The following is a 12,074-nucleotide window of genomic DNA, read 5'->3' as shown; positions in this document are numbered from 1 at the left end:
ATTTTCAAAAAATAGCGAGGAAGGGAAAGAAATTGTTGTGCACTTAGTGTTAACGAAATTTTAAAACCAGACTGTATAAAGTCTGGACTTTACATTTCTTAGGTGTGTCAACTCTTTGTTAAACCAATGAGATTTGACGGATAGTACATCGGAACACACAAGGAAAAATAAGTGTCTTCTCTAACTTCTAAACCTTCAGCCCTAAAAAAAGACTTTGACATAAGTAATCATTTGTATATATTAACCTGACTCATTATCAGGACCGCTGGCCGAGTCGATTTGGCCATGTTCGTCGTCTGTCCGTATGAACGTTGAGATCTTTAAAACTTAAAACTTCAGAAAGTCGTAAGTGGATTTGGAACTCTGGAAACCCAGATTTCATGTTTGAAAAAATCGATCTTATTGTTTTCAAAAATATTTTATTTGTATTTAGCCATTATATCGTTTTATTTGTTTATTAAATTAAATATTTTAATCAAAAATCATTTGATAATGACCAAAGTCATGAAATCGCTGTTTGTTCCAAAACGAAGAAAACCCATTTTGGGTTAAAGTAAATTTATACTAAAAAATTAAGGAGTATTTTGTAAGCACATAAAAATTTTTTAATTTTGGTATTGGGTTATGGCTTTTCTTAAACGGAAATATTTGATATTGCCGTTCTTGTCATAAACTTGGTCGGTAGCTGTGATATGGAGAATGAATGATGATTGCACTAAGTTTTAGATTCTAGTTGGACCTTATGCATAATATAAGAAGGTCCTACCCCAGCTGCCAATATGGACAGACAAATGAATACACCTGGGTTGTATAAATTATCGTAAGCTTGGGTGACAAACGGAATGTCATCACCGCCGACTGTCGGTGCCTTTACCTATTGCTGCAGCTCACTCAAGTCTGGAATGTTACAAGCGTAATCGTCGTTTGAGGTGGAGCTGGAGTCGTTGGTCAGCTCAAAGCTGTTATCACCGCTGGTGCCAGTAACCGTTGTCAGGCTGGAATCATTGTTTGAGTTCTGCTGCTCCAAGTTACACAGGTTTGGCAGGAAGGCATCTGGGTATTCTTCCTCTACATCCTCATCCCCATCGATATCATCGTCATCATCTTTGCTTAAGCTGCTGAAACTGCTTCTGCTCTCAGGACGCAAAGTCTCCCCGCTGTCATTATTTATATTCAAGGCGCTTATCATTGGCAAGTTGTTTGATGTCGCAATTGATGTGGTAGCCGTTGGAGCTTTCGCTGCATCGTGATTTGATTGAGAGCTTAAATCTGCAGAATTATCAATTAAAAGAGTGATTCGCGGTATGTTTGTCGAATCTGTTGAGTTGGATTTGTTGCTTGTGTTGCCAGACAAAGTTGCCCCTGAATCACCCGAGTTTGCAACAAGTATAGACAGATCTGGGATATTCGGTGGTCGTGGCTGCAGAACTTGCTCCTGAATTTGTTCGCTGGGATTTAGAATTGTCAAGTTGGGCACATTTGGGATGGTCGCCGACATGGTTCTGGTGCCTGCGGTGAAGCTGGAGCTAGTATTATTCCGTGGCTGTCGTCGAGGTGGCACTAAGGGGCGGGCGATCCCTGACGACTGGGGTACACTCTTGTCCCTCCTCACCATGTCTTTTTCAAAAGTGTCCAGGTTCAGGCCAACGCTACCTTGAGCGCCTCCCCCAACAGAGGCAGTGCTTAACTGGTATCTGAGGTTCAGCCCATCGTTGTCCACTTCCATGTCATCATCCGGCAGCTCCAGGCTGATGGGCGCTGCGGGACCGTCAATCGGCCGAACAGGGATGGACTCTACAGTAGTCAGCGGAAACAGAGTTTGTCTAGTTTTGTAAGCTTAGGGAAAACATATTTTGCCTTACCATTTAGGAAGTCTAGTGCCACAAAGTCTGCCGCACTGAAGAGCTCTGCCTGCACCAGAAGTTGGAGCAACACCCCCACCGTGGGCCGCTCGTTAAGCTTGCCAGAGGTTTTCCACTCGTCGATCATCATTTGCGACTTGCTCTGGTCTGGCGACAGTCGGCTTGCAGCCTCGTCAATCTGGCTAACGTTCTGCGCAGAATATTTAAATCCTTTTTGGATTTCCGCTGGAAAATTTAAGTTTCCGGCTCCGCTACAGGCCTGCACATCCATGCCCTTGGGTATGATAGACATTAGCTTGCGCCAGCAAGAGTTTTCGTCTAGGATTTTGGCAAGCCGGTAAATGTCGTTGTCCTCGACGCGTCGCAGCTCCGTGCTGCGGGAGTACTTTGAGGATAAACCTATGGAGCCGTTGCTCCCGTTCACCTGAACGTCCATTCCGCATCCGTTCCAGCCATACGCCATGGTGTTCCCCTAGCTATCCAGGATAACCTTACGGGAGAGCCTTTTCCTTTTGCAGGTCAATGGTTCAAGTTTCTAGATGACCAGTGCGATTGTATCAGATTTGCGCTATAAAACCATGTTTTCGTTTGCTTCTATCTACTCTGTGTTTTTGCTAATACCCGCAGCGAGCAGTATCGCAGTGTGACCGAAGCGATCCCACAGCACCATATTATTTTCGTCATGTAAGATTAGGGGGATTCTCGAAATTAATTGGTATTTTGTGGTATTTTAAAATGCTGAAAATAGCTTGACTAATTCATTTATTTTTTTGACAAGGAATTTGTAGTTTTCTTAAATTCTCTTACGAGCTTAAATAACATATTTCGGAAAGCAGCGCCCTACAACAGCAATTTGTATAATCTACTCGTAAAATAAAATGGTATACCAGTTAATGGAAAGGTTTGTAAGTAGTAGAATTGCCAGTCTCCATGAGAAAGCTGGGATTCCAAATACAGAGTTAGTTAGTAATACACGCACCTTCTTTTTAAAACATTTGTGTATAAGCCGGACCGTCGTAAGCAATTAAAGTAACCCCACCGCTAGATGGCGCTTTAGTTTTTGGCAATTCATGAAATCGTTGAACTTTATTTTGAAAATCGGAGGTCGTTTGTGAAAGTGCTTCGCCCGATTTATGGTGTTCATAATCGGCCATCAATTCAGACTGTGGGCAATACTATCGAGAAGTATCGCACCCAATCTTTTGGACATCCGGCCACCGAATAGGCTTGCGGCCGTTGAGGCCAGTGTAACAGAAGACCCGAACACATCGACAGCCCGCCAACCCATCGATCTGTCTTTATTAGACAAAATTTGTTCTATTCGGCACACATTAATTTGTTTTTACGAGTAATATACAATAACTGCAAGGGTATATAAGCTTTGGCTTGCCGAAGCTAGCTTGCTTTCTGTTTTCATAGATAAGGCAGAGTATCCAAATTTTTTTCATCTACAGTGTTTCAAGATTGTTCGGTCAAATTATATAAAATGTTGCATTAATGACATTTTTCTTAAATTAACAATTTGGAAATAAAAAGCTGCAGCAGTATTATAGGGGGAGTTCTCTTAAGGGGGTATAAAAAATGATCAAAAGTTATGGAGCGAAATATAATATATACCCCAACCAGAACATTTTCCTTACCAAAATTTCCAAGATAAAAATTTGTGGGCAAAAATAAGTTTTGCCTTTAGCAATATACTCAATCATATAATGGTATTAATAGTATGAGGATAGCAATTTATTTTTTAATAAAAGTGTATAAAATGGACGGAATTGCATTTACATCAGTAAGGGGCTTAAAAGAGAGATGGAATGTATTTCTTTTTTATAGCTGCACTTACTCTTTTATAAGGTCACTTCTTAGTATGTATGTCCTTACTACCTAAATGTACGGGATCTTAATTTGTGCTGCATTTAGTGGCTTGTGTAGAAAAAGGTGCTAATAAGCAGCAATGTGCTTAAGATAAGGACAGTATTGACGTTGTGGCCATGTCGGGTATTTGCACCGTTGCGCGTTGTCTTGCCCATCTGGAAGCGTAAGGTTGGACTGGACATGCGACCGTCTCCCCCATTGCTGTATGCGAGGACTCGCATGTTGTAGCTTTTCCCTGGCGTAAGATTATTTATGTACGATTCCAGTTTCTGTCCGATTGGCACTATGGTATTGTTTGCCGTGATCATGTTCTGGTCCGTTTCCCAAATGCGAACCTAAAAAGTTTTAGATTATAATAAATATTTTTGGTCACTGAGCCGGGCGGCGTACCTTATAACCCTCGACTGGTTCCTCGTCTTGCGAGGGTGAAACGTATCGCCAAACAACTCGCACCGTAGACGGGTTTATTCCATACACGTGAACCGAAGATGGCGGCTTTTGCGGTGCCTTTCTATATGTTCGTTCTAAAACCATGGTGTTTAAAAATTTGTTTACAATTTTTTTTTTAAACTGTTCATCACCCACCTTCAAAGCGTTCGCTTTCAGGCCCTTCACCTGCAGCATTGTAGGCCATGACTTTTACAAAGTAATATGTATCTGGTTGTAGACCTACTATCAGCGCCCAATTTCTTGTAGTACGTGACAGGTAGTATACAGAGTCTTCTTCCTGATGCGTTGTTTTCCAGTATTTCAACTGATGAACAAAAAAATGTATATAGATGCAATACAATTATGTGCAGTAAGCTTACCCTGTGGCCAATGAGTTTGCCACGAATGTTTTCACGTGACATGTCTATAGGTTTCCAAGTGACATTAAAACATGTGGAGTTGTAGGCAAGCGCAATCGGCTTTTGAGGAGCCACCTGTGGCATGTCCTCAGCGGAGTGTATGACAGTTATTTCACTCTCCGGCCCTTTACCCACACTGTTAATAGCTTGCACTTTAACCTCGTATTCCGTATAGTAGTTATTAAGAGGTATATTAACAACTGCGACGCCCATGTGATCCTGCTTTCTAATTTCGTCAGATGCCCATTCAATGGCTCCCTTAAGCTTCCAAAACACTTTGTAATGTATACCGTGGCTATGCTGCTCCTGCGGCAGCAGCGGATCCCAGGTAATAGTTAGATCGCCGATCTTTCCACCACCACCACCAACGTTCTTCGGGGCTATGTATGGTTTGTCCTCATAGGTGCTGTAGATTGGCGATGGGGCCGAGGGCGTTCCGATTCCAAGATCGTTTACGGCAGTTACACTAAATTCGTAAGCCGACCACGGCGTCAGATTGACAACCTCGGCTTGCTGACGAGATGTATATCGATCTACCTCTCGCGCCTTTACATGGGTCGACACATTAACCCAGGTGCGATTCCAGTTTGTGCGGCCTAGAATGTTGTAGTAGCGGATCGCACGACCATTGTTGGATCCATCCACCCACTCAATTATGGCCTTCGTTTTACTAATCTGTATGACTTGAACACCGCCAGGAGCGCCAGGAGCTCCCTCAATAGAAACACTGGTCTTGCTGCTAATTTCGTTCACCGCCGACTTGACAACGCATTCGTAGTCCCCGGCATCGCGCATGCTGGTGTTATGCACTGTCAATCTATTCCAGTCTATAATCTGAAATGAAAATTTTTTGATAAGATCAGGTTTAGTGCAGATTTCATAAAATTAACATACTATACGTCCGGTCCCGTCATGATTGTTTTTTAAGATTTCACCGTTGTGTTTCCAAACATAAGCAATGTCCAGCAGTTCATCAAAGGCGGCCTCGCAATGCAAGAAGATTAGGTCGTGTTCCTTGGAAACGATGCGTTGTGGTGGGGTTTCAATAAAACGAATTTCCTCTGCAAATAATTGAGTCAATAAGTTCAGAAAAGTTTTGGTAAAACTTTAAATACTATATTACTACAAAGTTAGTTTAATAAGAAAGTCACGTAAGACACGAACAAGGCAATTCGCGTTTAAATATGTTACTTAGACGCAAAGATTATTGCAATAAAAACAATTTTAATAGAGTTTTCTAAACTCATCAATTTAATAAATGTAACATTACTTAACATTATTAAAGTAAATGAAAACATTTTATTTATCAAACATATATGCATATAATATAATAATTTGAAAATTTGATTATAGGATTTACATTATTTGTATTATATAAATGGCATTCTCTACTTACGCAATACAATAACTCGTGCATGTGATTCATCGGTGCCAGCTTGGTTTGATGCAATACATGTGTAAATACCCTCATCGTCGCGCGACGTGGGTGCTATTGTCAGGGTACCACTGGGCAAAATGCGCCGGTGGCCTCCCGAGCCAATCACTTGTCCATCCTTCTTCCATTGAAACTTTGGGCGTGGAGCGGCTTCCGGGTCGCACACAATTGTCGTATTGCCGTTGTAAACAGCATAGACTTCAGATTCGAGGGGATGCTTCTTAAATGACGGCTTCATAGACAGCACTCGGAGCTGCGCCGAAGAGAAGGAAGTCTTCAGTTGGTTTTGAGCACCACACTGGTACATTGCGTCGTCCTTATCCTTTTCTAGAAACTTAATTGTTAACACATTATCTTGGATAATAAATCGATCTCGGTTAATAGTCGCTGGGTCGAGTCGTTCAGCATTTTTGTACCACGTGTAATTCGCGTCGGGCATAGCGAATGCCTCGCAAATAAAAGTCACGTCACTGTTGTAGTCTTTTATCATGTCTTTCAGAGGAATGGTAAATTGTGGGCGCATTTGTATATTGATGTATATGCTTTTCATCAGTGTCTTCCGGGGATTTGTAATGGTGCAAGAGTACTCGCCGTTGTCATTCGTGGTCGCATTTTGGATTATTAATACGCGCCCATAGTTGATGGTGTAGGCGTTGCGTTGAAGAGGTAAGCCAGGACGGGTCCAATTGTACGACGGAATGGGGTAACCGAAGGCCATGCACTCCAGCCGAATCTCGTCACCTGCCACTGGAGCCTCTGGAAATACTTTGGGAAAGGTATTGGCAAATATTAGTGCTTGATAGTTGCTGTTGGGTGTAACGCGCAACGGAAAGAAGGGTCCGTTGCGGCCAGTGTCCGACACAAGGGTCTGCACGGTGCACGAATAGTTGGCTCTGTCCACAGTTTCAATAAAAGAGAAGTATAAAGCACCATCGCGGGAGACGAATACGCGTTGATCCTCCTCCACGAAGTTAGGAAAATAATCTCGAGCCCAGTAATAGCGTACGTCCGGATAGTGCTGAGGGGGGTCGCAGAATATTGATTTTCCCCAGTTCATTTCGCTTGTCTCGGCAGACCGTTTTAGGTTGAACTCCATAATGAAACCAAAATTTAGATGTGCGCTTTCGGATCTGATTCGTCCAAATTTGTTTTCCGCCACACAATGATACGCGCCCTGGTCCAGTGCTTGCTTTGGCTCGTAAATGATCAGGTTTCCTCCAGATATGGTGAATCGATCCTGCACCAGGGGATCAATCTTTTGGTACTCGAGTCTGTCGTCTATATATACCTCTCGGTACCATGTGTACGAAGGCGTTGGATACCCGCTGGCCAAACAGCTAAGGGTTACATCATTAATCAGGCGATTCTTGTTCACATCAAAAGTCGTGTCGTTTGGCTGTTTTACGAAATAAGGACCCCGTGGAATCCGTTCCATGTCGTTTATATCGAGGCCATAATGGTAGGGGCGTTTGTCGTCTAACTTTATGTTGACATTGTCTGAACTGTATAGTACTTTGGCCTCGCAGATAAATAGATTTAGTTCAATTTCATATGCTGGCATAAACATCCACCGATCCCTTTTCTTCGAGAACGCGTAGACAACGCGATCGCGCACATATCGGTTGTCTCCATACGGCTGGTTGGGACCTGGAAAAAAACGTTTTTTAGAAAATCGTCAATTTCAATTTGTGAAACTTGCCTATGAAGCCGCGAAGGTTATTTTGATTACGCTGATTAACAGTCCCCGAAGGCAAGTTGTAAAATTGATTTGGATTATTGATATTTTGGTTGCTGAGGTCGTTTTGCACAAGGAATCTATTGTCGTGCAGATCTTCGTTTTCGAAGGGTACTTGCTCATCCATGGAAAAAGAGTCATCAATCTGGACTAACTGGGTGTTATCGTCGTTAACCCAATTTAAGGGGCCCGTTTGCCGGGCGGAGATAAAGAAGCGGTTCTGCCGCTGATTCTGCAGGATGAGATTCTTGAGTATAAACGAGTGCTTCTCCACATTATCCACGTTTATCAGGTCAGCATTGTATGCCTTGCAGATCTTTTTAGCTTCTGCCCAGTTTCGTTTGGGCGAGCGGATAAAGCGATAGCACGTCTGTCTGAATGAGACCCAGTGCTCCGGGCAAAAATTATCTTCATCGGTAAAGGCGTCCCTGTAGCTGACACCTGCTGAACCTATGCTGTTCCGATTAAAGGGGTCGTACTGTGGGCCAAGTCCGCCGAGGTTGTTTCCAGGAGCGACCACGTTGCCGCCAAGGCTAACACCTCCCGCCCTGCCATCATAGTACCCCTTGTAGGTGCTGGGGCTTTGTCCGTCGAGCAACGTATTGTCGAACTGGTTGGGGTCAGCGCTTTGCTGCCCAGTATACAAGGGATTGTATCGCGGAGAGTAATCCTTATTATAGCTGGGCTGATAGTTCTGCGGTTGCTGCCCCGACTGCGGATCCGGATCCGACAGGTCTCCTGGCGATTGTGGCGTGGTCTGGCAAACTAAGTTGAGCACAAGAATACCCGCCAGAATGCCGCATTTTGCTAGCATAGTTGATCCTTAGTTTGAATAGCGTAAGGACGGGTTCAGATGGCGCGCCGCACACTAAACACACATTTTGCTGTGGAATTCAATAGTTTCTGGAAGGAAAAGAAAAACAATTTTCTTCTTTATTTTGCTGCTCTAATGGCATAAACAAATGAAATGTAAACAGATCTGTCGATCGCAGGTCATTCAAATTCGTGATACGATGTGTCAGCACGTGCATGTGTGTGTGTGTGTATGTGCTTAGGCGTGGTCGTAAGCCGCGATTGATCTTCGTCTTACTGAATTATTAGAATAATCAAACATACTTGAGTTGTGTTTTCTATTGAATAAAGACAGTTTTAACTGACAAAAGAAGAGGGCTTAATCCAAGTGGACCGTGCTAGCAAAACTAATGGATGGCATAGGCAGACACTTAACCAACCACACCTTAATTATGACTCCAGGCCACAGTACACGAACGATTCTAAACGCAACCACTGCGAGGTGCTGCTGCTTACAAAATAATATTCACTCGTTGTGCGGATCCGGCCAAAACAAATATCAGACAATTTACAGCTTTGTAAATTATAGTTAAATGAAATAAAAAAAAAACTTAGACCAAAGCTGAGTCGGACCAGCAATTAGGTATGTGCATGTCACGGCTGAAAAACGCTGAAATCGCTAGTTCGATAGAGTCATCGATAAACATAGTCGATATCCCGATGTATGTCGCAATTCACTCAGATGCGCTCAGTTTAAAACTGAGTTCAGTTAACAGTTAACAGAATTTATTTTGGTTTCTTTTACTTTTACACAATCTCTACAATATACACTGAAAAACTGGATTCCCTGACGTAACGCCTTACAGTGAGCGGTAAGCATATGCGGTCAGGCTAATATCAGGAGGATTTCGAACGGATGTCAACAGGCAAAATGCCAATAAATGCAAGAAGGATAAATAAATAGAGGCTCATTCCACATTATTGTCTCCGTTAAGTTCGTAATGTGCTATGGCCTTACAGGCCCTTGTTGAACCAGACAGTTTCCAAATCCGGACGCTTCTTCCTAATGGTGTCACGGACCTCCGACTCAAGGCTGTCCACTTTGATGTCCGCTCGCTGCTTGAAAAATGCGCAGCCTAGGGGCGTGGCGAAAAGCAGCACGAAGCCACAGAAGAGCGTTTGGATGGGAGCGTTGGATCGCGGGTATTTAGCCAAGAATCCCCTTTTCTCGAGGACATTCATCAGCACCGGTGTCAGAGCTGAAATAGACAAAAAGGTATCGTAAGTATTTTTTTATACTTTTGTGCGCAAGGAGACGTACTCATTCCCGGTATGGCCATAGCGATTCGACTCAGGATTACTGTTGAGATTCCAACAACGGCCGCCTTTTTCGAGATGCCCATTTCGTTGTTGTGCTCGTCAAAAAGCGTCACTCCGTTGCGTAGTTCTCTGAAAAAGATAATGATTATGTGTTGAACTCAATAGTTTACTGTAAACTTAAATGCAATGCGATTATAAATACATGGAATACATTTTAGTTACGGTTATAAAAATCCGAAATGCTAACAATTTTCTTAGTAAATTTGGATTGTATGTTTTAATTAGGGAAGAAATTAAAGAGCAACAATCACGTTTGCAAACCGGAAAAGAAAGAATAAAAAAAATCAGAATCCGTCTGTCTGTAGAGAGTTAAGATTTAGCATAGTTTTCAGAAAACGCCCACAAACCACCCTAACGCCCACTACCGCATTCATCTTGTTATCTTTTTAAAAGAACTTACTGCATCCGCATGCAAGGAATGTTGATGCAGTTGGCAGCACCAACTGCGACTAGGGGGACAAGGCGACCCAAGAGCGGATTCATGTTCTTCACTGCGCGGTTCAAGGAAAGAGCCGTGACCAAGGCTCCGCTAGTGGCCAGACAATACGAGGTAATTAGTTGCCTGGATAGGGAACGAAATCGTCGAAGTTAGTGTCAGGAACTGCGGCTTGGAAGAGGTACCTACTGCTGGCTGACGGGCGAGGTGCCCGAGCGGTTTGTGTAGTTGACAATGGCGTTGAATGTCTGATTACACCACTGCCAGAAGACGACGGCGGGTGTGGTCTTGTAAAAGGCCATCATGCCTGAAATGTGATTTAGCTATTATTGTACTCGATTTAATCAGCAGCGCAAAAGCATATAGTTTATTTGACGACAATTGCGAACTGAAAACGCCGCTCATACGCACCGCCGGTAATAATTGTGTTCATGGGCATTTGCGCAGCCATGCGCCCGATGACTATCTGCTTCTCCCCGGTCTCCGGATGGAACGCCGAATCGTACAGGTATTTGGCGCGCCACACGTCATCGATGGTCTTGCACTCGGGAACATCCTTTCCTTGAAGTTCAAAAATGATTATTGAGCTAAATTGGTGATAGAGTCCTCTTTCTTACCAGCCCGGTACCTCAGCACTATCTGGCGGGCCTCCTCTAACTTCGAGTCGGAGGCCAGCACATTAAGCGGGTTGGTCAGCAGGAAGAAGTGCTTGGCCCTCCCCAAGTAATAGTTCTGATCATATTTCGGCTCGTCAATGTTGACTCGGGGGAGAGGGCTCATGATTGCCTGCAAAGTATCAGTATGGAATTGTTCGCAATTTATGTATTTGCAAAAACAAAACGTTCTCAAGGCGGAATTCTACGTTTTGACAACTATGTTTTTCGGTCCGCCCATGAAAACTGCTCTTATCAACCCGATGCTCGTAACCGTACTTAGTCGCCTTATCGCTGGTCAACAAGTTTCTCCCGACAACGCATCTTGCTCATGTATATGTAGGCACAAGAAAACACTCTGTATTAATGTATGTACACACACACCCGATACTATGTATATAAAGATTTAAATTGAATTGGCAGTGGTCGATGGACGTGCCTTTTCTATTCTGTATTCAAAAGTTCCGAAAGTTATATAATCGTTTTATATAATAGCCTACTGTTATGATAAGGTTTTAACAAATCCTCGGGTTTTATCCAACACAGCTCACCCAAAAGAAAGTAGCAGTGCACACAGACGCACCGTTTGGTTTTGAAGGGATTTTTCAGTGGGAGCACTTTTGTCCACACGTTGCTACCAATTTGGAAGTCAACCGACGACTAAACGGAAGACACCGACACAGGTTGGAGCTCTAGAAAGCTTTCCCCCTCTCCATCTGACTAATGTGTATGCGTAACGGTTGTATGGTCGGGAAAAGCTGGAAGTCGGGGGCTGAAAAGGGCGTGAGAATGGGAGAGAGCTTTGGTGCGTGCGCGGTATTCAACAGCTGGGCTTGGTCTACCAGGTGGTGGTCTAGAATTTGATGTTTCGGGTATGGACCTGGATACCCTTTAAAACGGTAGAACACTAATTTTCGGCGCCTATATGCTTCCGCTTTTATAGCAAATATGTAACTGAAAATTTAGAATGACGATTGTTTATTTTTTGTGACTCCTTAGACGCTTTTACGGAAACACAGCCTACTGATAATTGGCAATTTATAGCTACAGACTTTTTAAAA

General features: G+C 43.3%; 3 protein-coding genes across 7 annotated transcripts; all 3 read right to left on the bottom strand.

Annotated features, from left to right (window-relative positions):
* Positions 1 to 572: 572 nt before the first annotated feature.
* Positions 573 to 2,535, bottom strand: LOC6535282 (protein Tube). Its single transcript, XM_002095902.3, has 2 exons — positions 1,863 to 2,535; positions 573 to 1,794 (listed from the first exon to the last, which is right to left on the bottom strand). The coding sequence occupies exons 1-2, from the start codon at positions 2,323 to 2,325 to the stop codon at positions 875 to 877; spliced, it is 1,383 nt and encodes a 460-aa protein (XP_002095938.1). The 5' UTR covers positions 2,326 to 2,535; the 3' UTR covers positions 573 to 874.
* A 1,034-nt stretch (positions 2,536 to 3,569) lies between these two features.
* On the bottom strand, positions 3,570 to 9,198 carry LOC6535281 (contactin). 2 transcript variants are annotated; one of them, XM_039376615.1, is made up of 8 exons: positions 9,061 to 9,198; positions 7,717 to 8,655; positions 5,979 to 7,664; positions 5,477 to 5,643; positions 4,544 to 5,416; positions 4,320 to 4,488; positions 4,125 to 4,258; positions 3,570 to 4,069 (listed from the first exon to the last, which is right to left on the bottom strand). In XM_039376615.1, the coding sequence occupies exons 2-8, from the start codon at positions 8,564 to 8,566 to the stop codon at positions 3,776 to 3,778; spliced, it is 4,173 nt and encodes a 1,390-aa protein (XP_039232549.1). In that variant the 5' UTR covers positions 8,567 to 8,655; positions 9,061 to 9,198; the 3' UTR covers positions 3,570 to 3,775. The 2 variants fall into 2 exon arrangements, with proteins under 2 accessions (XP_039232549.1, XP_002095937.1); XM_002095901.3 differs by having other exon boundaries at positions 8,990 to 9,173.
* Positions 9,199 to 9,308: 110 nt separating this feature from the next.
* Positions 9,309 to 12,018, bottom strand: LOC6535280 (sideroflexin-1-3). Of its 4 annotated transcripts, none has more exons than XM_002095900.4 (7): positions 11,902 to 12,018; positions 10,978 to 11,146; positions 10,772 to 10,921; positions 10,550 to 10,667; positions 10,325 to 10,486; positions 9,866 to 9,993; positions 9,309 to 9,803 (listed from the first exon to the last, which is right to left on the bottom strand). In XM_002095900.4, exons 2-7 carry the CDS (start codon positions 11,138 to 11,140, stop codon positions 9,559 to 9,561), a joined length of 966 nt encoding a protein of 321 aa, XP_002095936.1. In that variant the 5' UTR covers positions 11,141 to 11,146; positions 11,902 to 12,018; the 3' UTR covers positions 9,309 to 9,558. The 4 variants fall into 4 exon arrangements, with proteins under 4 accessions (XP_002095936.1, XP_015047026.1, XP_015047025.1 ...); XM_015191540.3 differs by lacking the exon at positions 11,902 to 12,018 and adding an exon at positions 11,597 to 11,843; XM_015191539.3 differs by lacking the exon at positions 11,902 to 12,018 and adding an exon at positions 11,565 to 11,842.
* Positions 12,019 to 12,074: the final 56 nt, after the last annotated feature.

Source organism: Drosophila yakuba, chromosome 3R (assembly GCF_016746365.2).
Source record: "Drosophila yakuba strain Tai18E2 chromosome 3R, Prin_Dyak_Tai18E2_2.1, whole genome shotgun sequence".
In the NCBI taxonomy this organism is placed as follows: domain Eukaryota; kingdom Metazoa; phylum Arthropoda; class Insecta; order Diptera; family Drosophilidae; genus Drosophila; species Drosophila yakuba.
Note: the sequence above shows the minus strand (reverse complement) of the source record. Positions and strands in the feature narration are given on the sequence as shown.

Excerpts from the sequence above, each read along its gene's own strand:
- LOC6535280 (XM_002095900.4), bottom strand. The coding sequence starts at position 11,140 with ATGAGCCCTCTCCCCCGAGTCAACATTGACGAGCCGAAATATGATCAG. Across the intron at positions 9,994-10,324 it reads ATTCCTTGCATGCGGATGCA|AGAACTACGCAACGGAGTGA; the intron begins GTAAGTTCTTTT and ends TATCTTTTTCAG. Across the intron at positions 9,804-9,865 it reads TATGGCCATACCGGGAATGA|CTCTGACACCGGTGCTGATG; the intron begins GTACGTCTCCTT and ends TGTCTATTTCAG.
- LOC6535282 (XM_002095902.3), bottom strand. The coding sequence starts at position 2,325 with ATGGCGTATGGCTGGAACGGATGCGGAATGGACGTTCAGGTGAACGGG. Across the intron at positions 1,795-1,862 it reads GGCACTAGACTTCCTAAATG|AGTCCATCCCTGTTCGGCCG; the intron begins GTAAGGCAAAAT and ends TGACTACTGTAG.
- LOC6535281 (XM_039376615.1), bottom strand. The coding sequence starts at position 8,566 with ATGCTAGCAAAATGCGGCATTCTGGCGGGTATTCTTGTGCTCAACTTA. Across the intron at positions 5,644-5,978 it reads TGCACGAGTTATTGTATTGC|AGGAAATTCGTTTTATTGAA; the intron begins GTAAGTAGAGAA and ends AATTATTTGCAG. Across the intron at positions 5,417-5,476 it reads ATGACGGGACCGGACGTATA|ATTATAGACTGGAATAGATT; the intron begins GTATGTTAATTT and ends TTTTCATTTCAG.